Source organism: Geospiza fortis, unplaced genomic scaffold (genome assembly GCF_000277835.1).
Source record: "Geospiza fortis unplaced genomic scaffold, GeoFor_1.0 scaffold7, whole genome shotgun sequence".
In the NCBI taxonomy this organism is placed as follows: domain Eukaryota; kingdom Metazoa; phylum Chordata; class Aves; order Passeriformes; family Thraupidae; genus Geospiza; species Geospiza fortis.
In genome coordinates this window covers 4,360,968-4,375,568 of record NW_005054344.1, presented here as the reverse complement: position 1 = coordinate 4,375,568, position 14,601 = coordinate 4,360,968, and the positions used below count along the sequence as shown (strand labels likewise).

The window sequence follows — 14,601 nt, the reverse complement described above, 5'->3', positions numbered from 1 at the left end:
CTAATACCTTTTTTTGTATTTTAAGTGTCAATCTGACCTTTTTAAGTGTCAATCACTTTAATATGCTAATAGGCAGCATTTGGTGCTTTTGCCATGTGCAGAATCAGACGGTACTGAGATTTTATAACTCTTCAGGCAAAGAAGAAAACAGGTGTTACAAGAAGCTAAGTCACAGAAGAGTATTTGGGAAAAGCTTAGAAAAGAAACAAGAAGAGATGAACTAGGTGCCAGTGAGATACCCATGAAATGAAAAGAAATGGGAATTAGCTTGAGAGAGAAAAATGGGACCAGTCTCCCTTTGGGAAAAAAACAGCTTATTGTTATAATTTACTCCCTTAATTCCAACAGAAGATAACTTTGCAACACAACTCAGTTCTAACCCTATGGCTGACAAATGTCTGTCTTTATTACATGAGGAATTCTAATTAGTCATGACTTGATTTAACTGATTTGATTAATATTAAATGAAAATTCTCTGGCAAAGACAAAAATAAAATGTAGTTCTCTTGTGTTCAGTTTGACCAACACAGTCATTTTCACTCTTTCTACAGTCTCATTCCCCAGTCACTACAAAGATCCTGAAGATTCTGAAATACAGTTGATAAAATCCAACAATGAATAGGACTCCTTAACTCCCAAGTCCAACACTAAAATGTAATAAAAAGTTCACAGCACATCATGAACCTAGATCCTGTATCATAATACGTAAGCATAAAGGGACTGAAGTAGGATTGCCTTGATCTCATTTATTTAGGCATTCCCTAGATTCTGATTGCTTCAAAATTTGAAACTTCAGTGAGATTTTAATGGAAATTCTAATTCAGTTTGATAGAGGCTTAATTTTTCTCATTGTGATACAGAATAGTATACTGGGGAGGGTGACTGGTCTTTGGAAAGGAAGAGTAGTCTAGGTGAGTATTCTACTAGCAGAATAACAACTTATCCTTTCATGCAGCTGGAGGAAACTCATATCCCATCTAGGTACTAGGAAGCACAATAACCAAAATGGCAGGGAGAAAAACAGTAAATCCACAGAAATACAAAATAAATTGTCTGATTACACTTTCAAAAGCTTCCAAATTCCTGGATGTAATCTATGCCTACCTCTCTTGCATAAACATATCAAATAATTCATAGTTTCTTTTCAATTCAAAAGTAACTACTGCTCTGTAGTGGCTGTAACTCTTCATTAAGTTCAAGAAAAGATTCAACATTGGGAACAGTTCCTCTAAGGAGCATTATTGTTATTACTACTTCCCAAACGTAACAGTTTAATTCCCAAGAAATTCTAAAAATATTTCTCAAAGTGACTAGAAAGGCAGGATACGATAACGTGTAGATCTGATGGATTCCGCTGACGTGTCTTTTCCAGTTGAGATAATTGCTTGGCTTCTCGGCTCTTTGCTGTTAAAGTTGCTCTAAGATCATCCTGGAAATGAAATGTTTTAGACATGTTTGAAATACATCTAGGATAATACAAAATATGCTCTCCTTCATACACGCATTGCCTAGAAAACATGGACAAAACTTCTGCTTCAAATAAAAACAGATTTTGGTGATATGTTAATTGATCCTATGAAAGAGAAGTCAGTGGGCACTGAGAGAGTTTAGCACCTTGTAAAAGTCCCTATAGCACTTGTGACGACTGAAAATGTGGGGAAGGAAAGAAAAAGATATTCACAGCTTTACATGAAAAGTACAGCAGATGGTCACAAGCTGAGATCCCCAAAGCATTAAGAAGGCAGACTCATTCCTGACTTAGCAATAGAACAAATGTGGTACTTAGAAATAAAAAGCAGCATCAAATAAAGTGGCATCATTAAAAAAAAAACAAAACAACAAAGCAGGCAGCAGTCAGTACCAAGGAGAAGTTATGAAGAAAATATAACTGCTGTCACTGCTGACAGTGGAGCGGCTGAAGGGGCTGGAGCAGAAGTCTGATGAGGAGTGGCTGAGGGAGCTGGGAGTGTTTAGCCTGGAGGAGGCTCAGGGGGAACCTGAGCTCTCTACAGCTCCCTGAAAGGAGGCTGTAGCCAGGTGCAGGTCAGTCTCTTCTCCCAGGCAACCAGTGACAGGATGAGGACATACAAGCTGCACCAGGGAGGTTTAAATGAAATATTAGGAAAATTTTTTCCATGTGAAGGGTGGTCAGGCATTGGAACAGGCTGCCGACAGAACTGACAGAATCGCCATTCTGAAGTGTTCAAAAAAGGAGTTCCTGGCACTCAGGGACAAAGCTTACTGGTGAACGTGGTGGTGCCAGGCTAATGGTTGGACTCAATGATTACAAAGATCTTTTTCAACCTAAACAATTCTGTGCTACAAGGTACCACAGGAATTCTAGGGCTGAAAGGGTTAAACTGCATATTTATATATGTGCTTTTCATAAAGTGTTTAAAACCATTTGAAACAAAATACATCCAAGTAATGGTGGAGCTGGAGAAGATAAAACTTAACCGATCTAGAAAAGGCAGAAACTGTTGACAACTGGTTTTGTTCCATTTCCAAATGAGAAGTAGTATGTCTTCTAGGAAGACCTGTGACAATTTAAGAATGTTCATCTACCAGTTTTCTCAAATTTTTGTTCATGCTATAAAACTGTTTTGCAAACTGTTTGACATTCATGGAATTATCAGTCAAGTATTTATCACTCCACTGATGCTGGTGTGGAAAAGGTCATTAATTTTGATGGTTCCAGTTTAAAGGAGCAGTAGTTTAGAGCAAGCAGAAATACAGTCTAAAGTCTAACAAAATCTGAGGGAGGACTGGGCATGCATTTCAAATGACCTTTTACTCTAAAACACCACTTCTACTTTTATTTACTACTCCAGAATGGAGTTAGAGCTATAAGAAACTATCATATTGGGAAGTTGTCTGTGCTCCTTCCTTGGATTTCACAATTTTAATGCTCGTATGTTGCCATGACAGAAGGATATGCAACTAAGAATATGACTTCCAGTAAGTTTGGTGATCCTGTGACCAGATCACTACTCAGTGACAAGCACAAGATTGCCAAGTTTCACAGTGCTGTGTGTTCCTTCAATAACGAGGCTGTACATGAGGACAGGGTCAAAACATGCAGTTTCTTCATTTTTCTATCCTTACTGTCTGTATGTCCTTGTATATAACTGTTATTTTGCTTCATCTTCAGGGACACAGAGCTGGCTTCTGATAATAAAAACTACTTCATCTTCAGCCCATTAATGCTGGTTTTACTGCTGTTCTTTCAGAAGGGAATTTATACAACCTCTAAGGTCAAAGACTACTGAAAAGGCCTTTTGCTTTTCTGAGAAGCATGTGGCTACAAGAAAAGCAATACTAGAAATTTTTAAATTGTTTCTTCCAGTTTTAAATTTTAAAGGTAGAGAAAGAGAAAAGAATGTATTTATTTTTGAAAAAACAAAGTTTTCCATCAAATGGCCACAGCTGCGTGCTTAATGCTATTTAATGACTGAGCTCCATTAATAGCACTGACTTTCTAGGCCCATTTAAAACAGTCAATCAGATTTAACACTGTGGCTTGAAAGTGTGCTGACTTTTACATAAAGTGTACTTGAGGATGCGAAGTTCTAGAGTTACCATTATTACATTCAGTGTTTTCTTTCTGGCATGTAATGACTTTGGAAATACGTACAGAGACTGAACTGTTCCCTCCTCTACCTCTGCTTTCTGTAGCAACAGCCACCATGAAACATACTTCTCTTCTAGCTGAAATGTGACAAAGAATTAGTACTACTATGGCCACAGTGGCGAAACTGTGTACAAGTTTTGGATGTCCAAAAGTAGGGCACAGTTACATACATATTTTGTCCAAGAAAAGAGTGCAGGAAAAAACCAATCAAAATATTAAAAAGCTGGGGAAAATGTAATTTATGGTGAAAGAATCAAGGTGCACATTACCTAACAGAAAAAAAAAGAAGAAAAATTTGTTTTACTAGTATCTAAATACCTTCATCCAGAAAAAAACCCAGAGCATTAGAGAGCTCTTTCATCTTAATGGAGCATGTAACAAGAACCAAAGATTACGTGAAGTCTTTCATTTAAAACAAAGCACCACAAGCATCAACTAACCAGTAACTACCACCAACAGTCCTACATTCACCTCCAGTGTCTTTAGACCAAGCTTTGACATGTTTTTGGAAAATATGTTTTAGTTACACTCAAGGAAAAGTGGAATGGAATAGGCAATGAGATAAAAGGTGCAAAGAATATAAAATTATTCATAGTCCCTCTAAGTTTTAACTATGAATTCAAGTCACACACAGGAACACTGGTCACCCATCTATTTTTAAATCATACAGAAGTACAGCTATAGTTCATCCACCAGACAATGAACTGGCAGAGCCTCAGCACTGTACTGTTACCTGCTTTAGTCACTGAAGTTATTAAAGCAAATCAATCCTTTCTTCTGCATGTGGATCACCTTGGTTTTATGATGTCCTGTTTTACAGGAAGAAAAGGAACCGGGAACAGAGTTGCCAAAAAGCAGAAAAGTGAAGATTGATAAATAGAACAATGAAACAGAAAGAAATCCTCATAGCCTACATTTAAGCTGTGTTACAGGACAAGGATATTGTTTTAGCTTCCACTGAAGCTATTCAGCATCATAAACCAGAACAAGTAAATGAAACAATTTTACTGCATTAGCAGATCAAGGACAACACTACTCTGATTGACCTGGGGCTCTTTAAAGCATTTAGTAGCACAGGACATTGATGTCTTACATCACAGGCAAAGCAATAGTTATTTTTAGATAAAGCACAGAAAAACTGCTGTGTACTTCCTGGAACAGATCCAGTAAGTAAGCAGCAGTGAGAACATCCTCTTTATAGAAAGTAGCTATAATGACATACTCTGCCTGGTTTTACTTAGCCAGCTAATGTAGTTACAGCTAAAGCAGTCCTAGAACTAGCAGCTTGTGCTAGATTTACATGAGTGGCAAAATTTCCTTTGTCACTAAATATGTCTCAGTGATTACAGATAATAACTGAAGACCAGGTAGTTGAAGTTTTAACCAAGGTTTATGGTCAACATGCAAAGGGAAAAAAATAACCATTTAATGGCCTATATCTTTAGTGAACTCTATCTTAGTTCAAAGGTAAACTGGTAAAATTAATGATCTCATCTACGGTTTAAAAATGCTCTTGTACTCCTCACTGTAGCTAAAATCAACATTATGCAACACTTTCTGACATTCTGAAAGGCAAAGACCACAGGAAATTCAATTCACTGTTGCAAGCAATTACTTGGTTCCAGTTGCCTCTGTCCTCAGCATTACTGGCTATCAGTGGCAGTGCACCTCAAGACAGTCTCTTCAATGCTTTGGCAGCCCCAGGCATTGCTGTAATGTTTTGTGTTTCCCCAGCAACCCTACTGCCACAAACACATGAAACTTGTCTTCCACCCCCATCACTTATACCCTACAAAGTACCCAGTTCTAGATCTCACAGACTGGTGACCATTAAGATACCGGGTTTTAGGCACTACAGTCTACAGCTCTGCTAAGGACTACTGTGGGTAGTCCCACTCAAGTGTAGAATGCATTTCGTTGACAATTGTTTCTCTAACCACCATGTGAGGTAACTGTGCAGTAAGTCCCAAACACTACTTGGCTCTTCATCATATGGAAAAAGAAACCCACAAAAAAAACCCACAGGAAAACTGCTTGCTTGAGATGCAGTGGCCACCATCTACTCAAATTAATCATGATGAACACCCCGCATGATTTTTTAGTATTTTTGTAAAATATCATCAAATAATAATAATAATAATTTAAGTTTCTGATTTGTATAGATTATGGTACAGATATCTACATCAATTACAGATTTGGATTTGCGGGATTAAGGTATTCTCTGTATAAGATTCAAGTATTAAGAAGATCTACTTTCAGTATCTGCTCATTAAATTCCTTGCTCAAGCTTATCTTTCCTGGAGGAAAGAAACTTACAGGTATTTTAAGGGAATATTTCAAACTCCTATTAACATTGTTTCAAAAATATAGTGAAAGAAGAGACCTCAGATTTTTGTGTATCTTCAGGTCATCGTAAGGATTTAATGGAGACGGATTTAGGCACTACCTACTTATCAGGTTCAAATGGGTTTTCTAAGTTATGAACTTTAATGTAGAACATAATTCTGAATTAGAAAAGCTGTTAAAGGCAGCATATTGATGACTAAGAGCCAAAGCAGTAATAATAATAATAATAGTAATAATAATATCATCACCATCATCATCAAAATCACACAATAATAAATGACATTATTTATAAACAAAAAGTCCTGAATTTACACTATCCAGGGAATTTCATACTAATGCCTTTTCTGAGCATTTGTTTGTGCTTGAAGAGCCTGAATACCCTTGTCTTCACATCAAAGCTCTTTCCTCTAACATATATGCAGCTTCAGTTTAGATGTCTAATTATATAATTAAGTTAAACTGATTACTGAAATATGAAAAATCAGAACCATTTTCCCCATAAACAAAAAGTTTTCAACTGAGTAGCCAGGACACTGAAATGTACCTTGTGAGAAAACATATGTTTAACCTACCCTTTTAAGTTTCACTATGGTCCCATAACATTTCAGAGGTTCAACAACCTTGGCTTCCAGCCTGTCAACCTACAAAAAGAAATCACAAGTCACTAAAATCATCCATATCCATGGTGTGCAGAAATGGGAAACAATTACTTTAATAGTGACTCATCTTATTATGAATTAAATCCATATATGCTGAAAAAGTATTAAGATGAGGGTTTTAAAAAATTTCGTAAAAACTACAGTCAAGTACATTAACCAAAAAGGATTTTATTTTCTGAAGAGCTCAAGCTGATTTCTTGTGGAATTATTTTTTTCTTAATTAGATCAGGATAAATGAAACATGGAAAATTATGAATACATCAAACTGAGTACTAAATACATCCAGCATTGCATCTTGGAGTTCTGTAGCTTTCTATCTAAAGATTAGTGTATTTGCTCTCCACTTACTGATAAGGTTACAGACTAAGCAATCTTTGCTATCAAATACACTGTGCAAAATGGAACGCTTCGTAAAAATAATGGAAACAGCATCACTGGTACTGAGTGCACTAAAAAAATACCAATAACAGGGTATGTAAAATGCATAAATGCTCTCACAGATGAGTGGTTCTGAATTTTTGTTTCAGAAAAACAGCTACATATGGTCAGACAGGCAATAGGGTAAGACCTGCTTGTCAAATCTGACAAAACTGAGTGGCCCCAGCGTAATCTGCCAATGAGTTATGGACCATGAGTGAGTCCTGTGGCCCATTGCTGCTACAATCCAGATTAGGACAAGGTGCATACCTCTACTGGGAAGTAGGGGGACAGTTCCCCCTATACTGGTAGTCACCAGACCAGTCAGCCAAAACCTAGGCCAGCTGAGCAAACATTTCTCCTTGATACCATCTACCACTGCACTGTCAAACAATTTCACTTGAATTGCCAACAGAATAGAAAGGAATAGGCCAGTAAGGCTCTAAACAACACGCATTACTGATGAACCAAATAACCTGCCTACCTTACTTACTTACCCTACCATGTGCTGTGGTACCTCACACCTCAGTATTTATATATCTAGCACTGCACCTAAAGACCAGAAATTGTTAATAACCCTTGCAAGCTAATTTTCTCTTGCCCACTTTGCCAGCATACAGGAAAACTGTTAAGTGACTTGATGCCCAGAAGAAATAAAGAAATATTTTGTTTTCAGGAGCAAAGGAGAACTTGATTTAAAGACTAAAAGCTTCTCTTTTCCTTTGCTGCTTCTGCCTTTTTTCTTTCACAAGGCAATGCTGGTTTACAGACAGGCATGGCAGGAGGATGACACCAAATGTCAGTTTTTAAAAACACATTTAAAATCAACAAAAGCAAAAGTCAAGTTGTTACATATGTACCTCAAAATTACAGGTTCGCAGTTTAATGATGAAAACAGAGATCATGCAGTCTGAGTTTACATTCACCTTTGGCCACAATATAAATATAATAGCAGAGGATAATTTGCTATTACATCAATTGAAGCATAAAGACCTACATGTGGCTCAGCTGGAGCCAGATGTATAAGAGCTTATGGAAAAATAAAAAGTGCACACATCCCAAGGTTTCTTAATGCTTCTTAATCCATCCCTTAATGGACTGTTAAAGATACACAATATTCCTTGTATTTCAAACTCTCTGCTTCTCTTATTAACTACTTTTCAAAGGTTTTCTTTTTCCACTTTGTTATTATGAAGAGGTGACTTGCAGTGCTCTCCAAAATAAAAAAAGTCCTATCTGAAGACATAAAGAATGTCAACTACTTCAGTCTCTTTTTTGAATTATAGTGGATCTTAGCTGTTCAAAACTATAAATGGGAATTTTCTATGTTCTACTTAAAGAATAGATACATACTCCAAAAACTAGTTTGAGTACATGTGAATGAATTTTTTAAAATCTCAGTATTTGGAATTCTGCATCGTAAGTTACAGTTTGACTGGCACCACACATAAATGTGTAAGTGGCATAAACACCTTTCTTTGCACTCTCACTCATCTAGCAGAAATGTGACTATACAGTCACATATGGTCCAAATTAAGTTTGTACTTTTAATGTTAACTACAAACTTATGAAATCTACAGTGTCCCTGACAGTACCTCTTCAATACTATTTCTGATAATGCTCAACTAAAGGAAAATGACTGATTTTGCTTTGGCTGTTGCTAGACAATTCAAGTCACACAACTAAAAAAGAACACTTTATTAACCATAAATCATTATCTAAAGTCTAACACCAATAAAAAAAAACTTGCTCTTTCCCAAATACATCAAGTGTTCATATGGATAATTTTCCTGACTTCAACAGTACTAATTTTAGGCAGTTTTCCCTGAAGTGATTAGGAGTGTAAATGATGAATGCTTTGGCAGCCTACCCTGCTCAGACATTAATATATTTAGACGTGTTTTCTCCTGTTTCTCTTCTGATTGCAGAGTATATGATTTCCCTTTTAATCACAGATAAGTAACTGAAAAGTTCAGATGGCAAACACAACATGTACAGCTTTAATTTTGTACCTCTGCCTGGCGATAATCTTGAAGTCTGGAGAATTCATCTGCAAAGTTTTTCAGTCCAACTTTTAAGTTTGGTGTCTCTGTAGCTGCATATGCATATATTTCATTTACTAGAAGATCTGCTTTGTCTCGTAGTCTGGCAGTTTTACGTACATATCCAGCAAATATTTGGCACAATTCACCAAAATGTTTTTCCACATTTGAAACAGCATCTTGCATTTGTCTAGTCTGATTGTCCCTGGATACCAAAGAAAAATAAGAAAGGCAGAAATGTTTACAGCACATACAGAAGAAAAACTATATAATAATACTTCTAATAATTTGGATATCTCATTTCAGTGCAGAAATTTATTCTGAAAAAGAGAATGTTGTAACTGATGTGAGGAATGAATAACAACTGATGATGAACAAATAACAAACAAACAAAAAAGCAGATTTACACTTAAAAAACCAATAGATTAAAATCCAAATCACAAAAATCTGCTTGGAAGTTTTCCTCCTGAATTTAAGCAAAAGCTCACTATTACTAATGTTATTAGTTCCTAACACAGTGGTAACACTTGCTGTCTCAAGACTTCTGCAAGACCACCCCCCTTCCTGCTATGGCCTGCAATCTAAACAGGTGAGGCAATGGCTGGAGAAATTAGGCAGTAGAGGACGAACTGTTGAAGGTATTTAATGTTCTTTAAATTGGAAACAATTACCAAACTGCACTACAGAGGATAAATACCACTGAGAATTAAAGAAGAAAGGTGAATCAACACAAGAGGTGAAAACTGTACTACCACTGAAAGGACATTCATCTCACTAATAAATTATCTTAAACGACCTAAATCTAATTAATTTATTTGCTCCAATGCCTGTATGTTTCATTATTAAGGATTTAGATAAGTCATTCCAGTAACTCACAGATTTCACTTCGTATTTTGCTTTCATATTCCTATATTATTTGATGGTCATGTGAACTCACGCCCATTGTTGATCTGAGTGAATCAGCTGTAAGACAATTCAGCTAACAGCACCTGCCAGAAGTCCTAAAAAGTCTCTATGGTCCAACACAAGGTTATTGATGTGAAGTGATAGAATTCTCTAAAAGAGAATTCACTCCTATCACTGTCATGGCAAGAAACAAAAACTTCCTTCATATCTGTAAGGTATCCCAATACTGCTGACCAATATTTAAACACTGACTTTGTATCAGGATATATGATAATCAGAAAAATTTGAAGAAATGTGGTACTTTGAGACTAAACAACAACACAATTCAAACCAGGAACACCTTTACTCCAGGAAATGTATTTCATGCCAAAGTTCTGCCAAATCCCAGTTGGGGTTGCTTCATGGCAAGCTGTCTGGCAGACTGTTCAAAAGAGATTCTGTTGAGGTTAAAAAAAAACCCAAGGAAGTTATTCAGTCCTCCAGAACACGCTGGAGCACAGAACCGCCTGAATAGGGACAGTTTCACCTGGTGAGTAGGCAAGTAAATATTTCATTACGTACTAATAAAGCCGTTTTTCAAAATTGTATTCCCTGACAAGATCTTCAGTAGAAGGTATATATTTCCTATTTTCTTGAAAGATCTTCATGTCAGAAAGTTTCCCTCCAGGAGGAAGATGTAATCACCCACTTTACAATTCAGATCTTACAGTACACCCATGCAACTAGTATTTAATTTTGGGATGCGAAACACTACGGTTTCTTATGTGGGGGGTGTAAAAGTTTTTATTCCCCCCTCATTATCACGACCGCTTAGAACTGTCCACAGAATTATTCGCGAGAGGTCCAAACAAATATCGGCAGCACATATTTATTCCATCTCTGCACAGCACGCTAGGCCTGGAAAAGTTTTGCGGCCTTTACCGGAGGAAGGCAGCGGCGGCCCCATCTCCCAAGGAGGCAGATGCGCAAAGAAGGACCGGAACCGCATCGCTCCCCGACCCCGGGCACGCTGCTGGAAGCGGGGCCTCTCCCCGGCAGCAGCCCGGGGCTCCCCGGCCCCCCGCGCCCCCGTACCTGGCGTCCAGCCCGCGGCCCAGCGCCCCTCGGCCTGCGGGACGGGCCGCGGCCGGGAGGCGCCGCGGGGGAGCGCAATCCCCGAAAAGCGGAATCGGTGCGGTTGGAAAGGAGCGCGGGGATCGTCGAGTTCAACCTCTGACCGAACGCTACCGTGTCAGCCGGAACATGGCACTGAGTGCCGCGTCCGGTCTTTGCTTAAACACCTCCAGGGACGGTAACCCCACCGCCTCCCTGGGCAGCCCGTTCCAGGGTCTAATCACCCTTTATGTGAAGAAATTCCTCCTTATGTCCAACATAAACCTCCTCTGGCGCAGCTTTAGGCTATGTCTTGTCCTCTCGCTTGGTACGCGGTAGAAGAGGCCGAGCCTTGCCGGGATACAGCCTCCTGTCAGGGATCTGTCCAGAGCCATAAGGTCCTCGTAAGCTCCGGTTCTCCAGGCTAAACACCCCCAGCTCCCTCAGCCGCCCTCACAGGACTTGTGCTCCAGCCCCTCCACCAGCTCTGCTGCCCTTCTCTGGACACACTCCAGCCCCTCAATGTCCTTCTTGTGCTATGGGGCCCAGAACTGGACACAGCTCTCGAGGTGTGGCCTCACCATTGCCGAGTACAGAGGGACAATCCCTGCTCTGGTTCTGCTGGCCGCACCATTGCTGACACAGGCCAGGATGCCATTGGCCTTCTTGGCCACCTGGGCACATGGTGGTTCAGCCACTGGCAAGCAGCCCCCAGGTCCATTGCCACAGCACAGCTTTTCAGCCCCTCTTCCCCCAGCCTGTAGCACTGCAGGGTGTTGTTGTGACCCAATGCAAGACCTGGCATTTTGCTTTGTTGAACCTGACACAGTCAGTCTTGCCCCATTGATCCAGCCTGTCCAGGTCCCTCTGCAGATCCTTTCAACACTCCTGCCCAACTTGCTGTCACCAACAAATTTATTATTTATTCCGCATTGGATTCACCCATCAATAATCAATATGGATTCTGACTAGGACCAGGATCAATACTGATCCCTGGGGGACACAAGCAGCGACTGGTGCTCCCCACACATGAGCCCACCCAAAGGCAGGGGCAGGGTCTGTTCAAAGACAAGTGCAGTGTCAAGGCCTGTAGAAAGCCAGAAAGCTCAAGCCTCTCCCATTACCAAAAAAAACCAAAAAAAACCCCAACTTGTCTTCACCTAAGGGAGAGTTGTTGAGGTTGGGCAGCCATGGGAAAAATCCCATGGAGCACCAGAAAAGATCTTAAAAAAAAGAAGAACAAAACAAAACCAAATGAAACTGAAAACATAAAAAAAAAACCCCTAACACCCTCTCTGTAGTGGTAATGTACTGGGAATGTGGCTTCAGGATTGTGTGGCCATAATCCTGTCAGAGTCCTTGCACATGCTATATGAGACTAATGCAGAAAAGACTGTTAAAGGAGGAGAGTGGGAATTGTGCTGTGTCCAACACAAACCCGTCTGATATTACAGTGGTCTATGAGAGCTAAGGATTCGGACAACTGGCAGCATGCTGGCACAGAGGTACATGGCAACAACTTCATGCAGATAACAAACTTTACTTTCCAACTAAAACCAATGGCCAAAAGTAATGAACAAGGTGGGTAACGGTGATGCTCCCATGGCATTTAGCAGGTTACAGGTTTGGTGTACCTCTTGGGATTATGTTACTACACAAAACTGTACATGTGCACTCACACACACACACACACATGCACACACACAAAGAGGCCTCTTGCTCAAGGGTACCCAGAAGATCTAAGGGTCAAAGGATCATTCAGGGATATCCAGTCCAAAAATAGTCACTGCTGTGGGAGAGAGTGGTGAGGGGCACTCAGACCAGGGAAGTCTCCTTGGATGGAGTCATGGTGCAGAAATGTCTCTGCCCTGTTGGCTGGGCACCCTGTCTGTGGACCAAGGGGTTCTGCCTCTTCCTATTCCCACCTTGGGTCGTGAAAGGTTGGTTGTCCCCATGTGTCAGCCAGGGGGAAGGTGAATGCTACTACCACACATATATGAAAAGAATTTTGTAGGCTTACATGAGCATGTGAATATAAATTGATTTACTTAAAACTTGGTTTTTTACTTTTCATCTTGGTTTTTCTCTTGAAAGTAGATCATTCAGATCACTTCAATGAAAACTTCAATTCCATACAGCAAAATATTCTTCAAATAATGAGGCACTAATTAGTGGTTTGGACCAACTTAAGCTAAAACAAAATGTTGCAATTTTTATTAAGGCAAGTTTGCGAAACCAGTGGTGAAACTCACTCCAAAGGTTTGCAGCCTTTAAGGACTTGGTAGGCTATTATGTCTAAATGGAAGATGTCTTTCAGAGGATGCAAGGGTGAGAGGGCAGCTGTTACCTGGAAGTCTTAATTTCTCAACTGCAGGCCTGAGAGGAGAGGCTTCAATGCTTATTGTTGAATTTACCCCTTATTAATAATCTAATAAATCAGCTAAATGACCTAGCAAATAATGATGTCACTATTACTACTGTGCAATCCTGTAGTTCCCCACCCTGTAGCAAGATCCAAGTTTATCACTCTTGGATCTTATTCATTACACACAACTACCACTGAATTACAGCTCTATCACCCCTCTCTTGACTGCGCCACACTGCTTGTTATCAAGGTGCGGTACGGTTCATCTCTGGATGGATTCCCAAATTCTCCTTGAGTTATGTAGTTTTTAGTGTCTGTGTGCTGTTTATATGGCACACTTTCTGAGACATACCATTGCATTTTATTCCTTCCTTCGCCTAACTCCATTTACATCTAAGCACTTTATCCTACATGCAGTCAATTGACATACCAGAGCAAGGCTTATCCTCTTAATGTATTTTTTTCCTCAGAAAGCATCCTGGTCTCAAGTGCCTAATTACAAGTCATTGCCCTTGTCTTTGGACAATCTCCTGGTCTCCTGAGGTAGTCTTGTCTCTTCACAAGGACCTGTACTCCAGCAGAACCTTCCACTCACAAATTTGAAGAGCTCTGAAATTTGAAAACATCTATTCTACTACTGAGGGCATGTTTGGACTTCATCACTCAGGAGTGGTCAAGCAAAGCAAGTTCCAGAATACCCAGAAATTTTTAACAAACAGCAGAATGGTGCTATATGAGGTACTGTACAAATGGTAAAAAGAAGTACAAGTCTATTTGTTTCGAATTATGCGTCAATGAGAAACAGAAAACTGCCACTTAATGAGAGGCTAAAAGATTGAAAATAAGGAAAAGTTACTTGTGATTTAAGTTCAAGAAGTACTTGTCATTGGAGAAAGACATGAAAGAGGAATCACAGCTCATCTTCAGTTATAGCAAACAAATTCTGCTTCAGTCCTGAAGTATGGTGCTTGGCATAGACATTAAAAAACTTTATTTATATATGCTGATTTCACACATGGTTTGACTTAATAGTTCTTAATATGATGCTGTAGATAGTCCTGGAATATATGGCCCACCAGCTCCAGCTGCACATAGAAAGTTGAAAATAATGTCATGAGGGCCTGTTGAAATTTTGAGTCATCA

At 39.4% G+C, this 14,601-nt stretch overlaps 1 protein-coding gene across 1 annotated transcript in view; it reads right to left on the bottom strand.

Annotated features, from left to right (window-relative positions):
- The window catches only part of FAM92A (family with sequence similarity 92 member A), a 21,086-nt gene extending 9,335 nt beyond the window's left edge, over positions 1-11,751 (bottom strand). The window contains exons 1-6 of the mRNA XM_031058506.1: positions 11,675-11,751; positions 11,229-11,339; positions 10,923-11,075; positions 9,066-9,300; positions 6,550-6,618; positions 1,328-1,429 (exon numbers count right to left, since the gene is read on the bottom strand). Coding sequence (XP_030914366.1) covers positions 1,328-1,429; positions 6,550-6,618; positions 9,066-9,300; positions 10,923-11,075; positions 11,229-11,339; positions 11,675-11,751 — 747 coding nt within the window. The remainder of the gene's footprint in view (positions 1-1,327; positions 1,430-6,549; positions 6,619-9,065; positions 9,301-10,922; positions 11,076-11,228; positions 11,340-11,674) is intronic.
- Between the last annotated feature and the right edge of the window lie 2,850 nt (positions 11,752-14,601).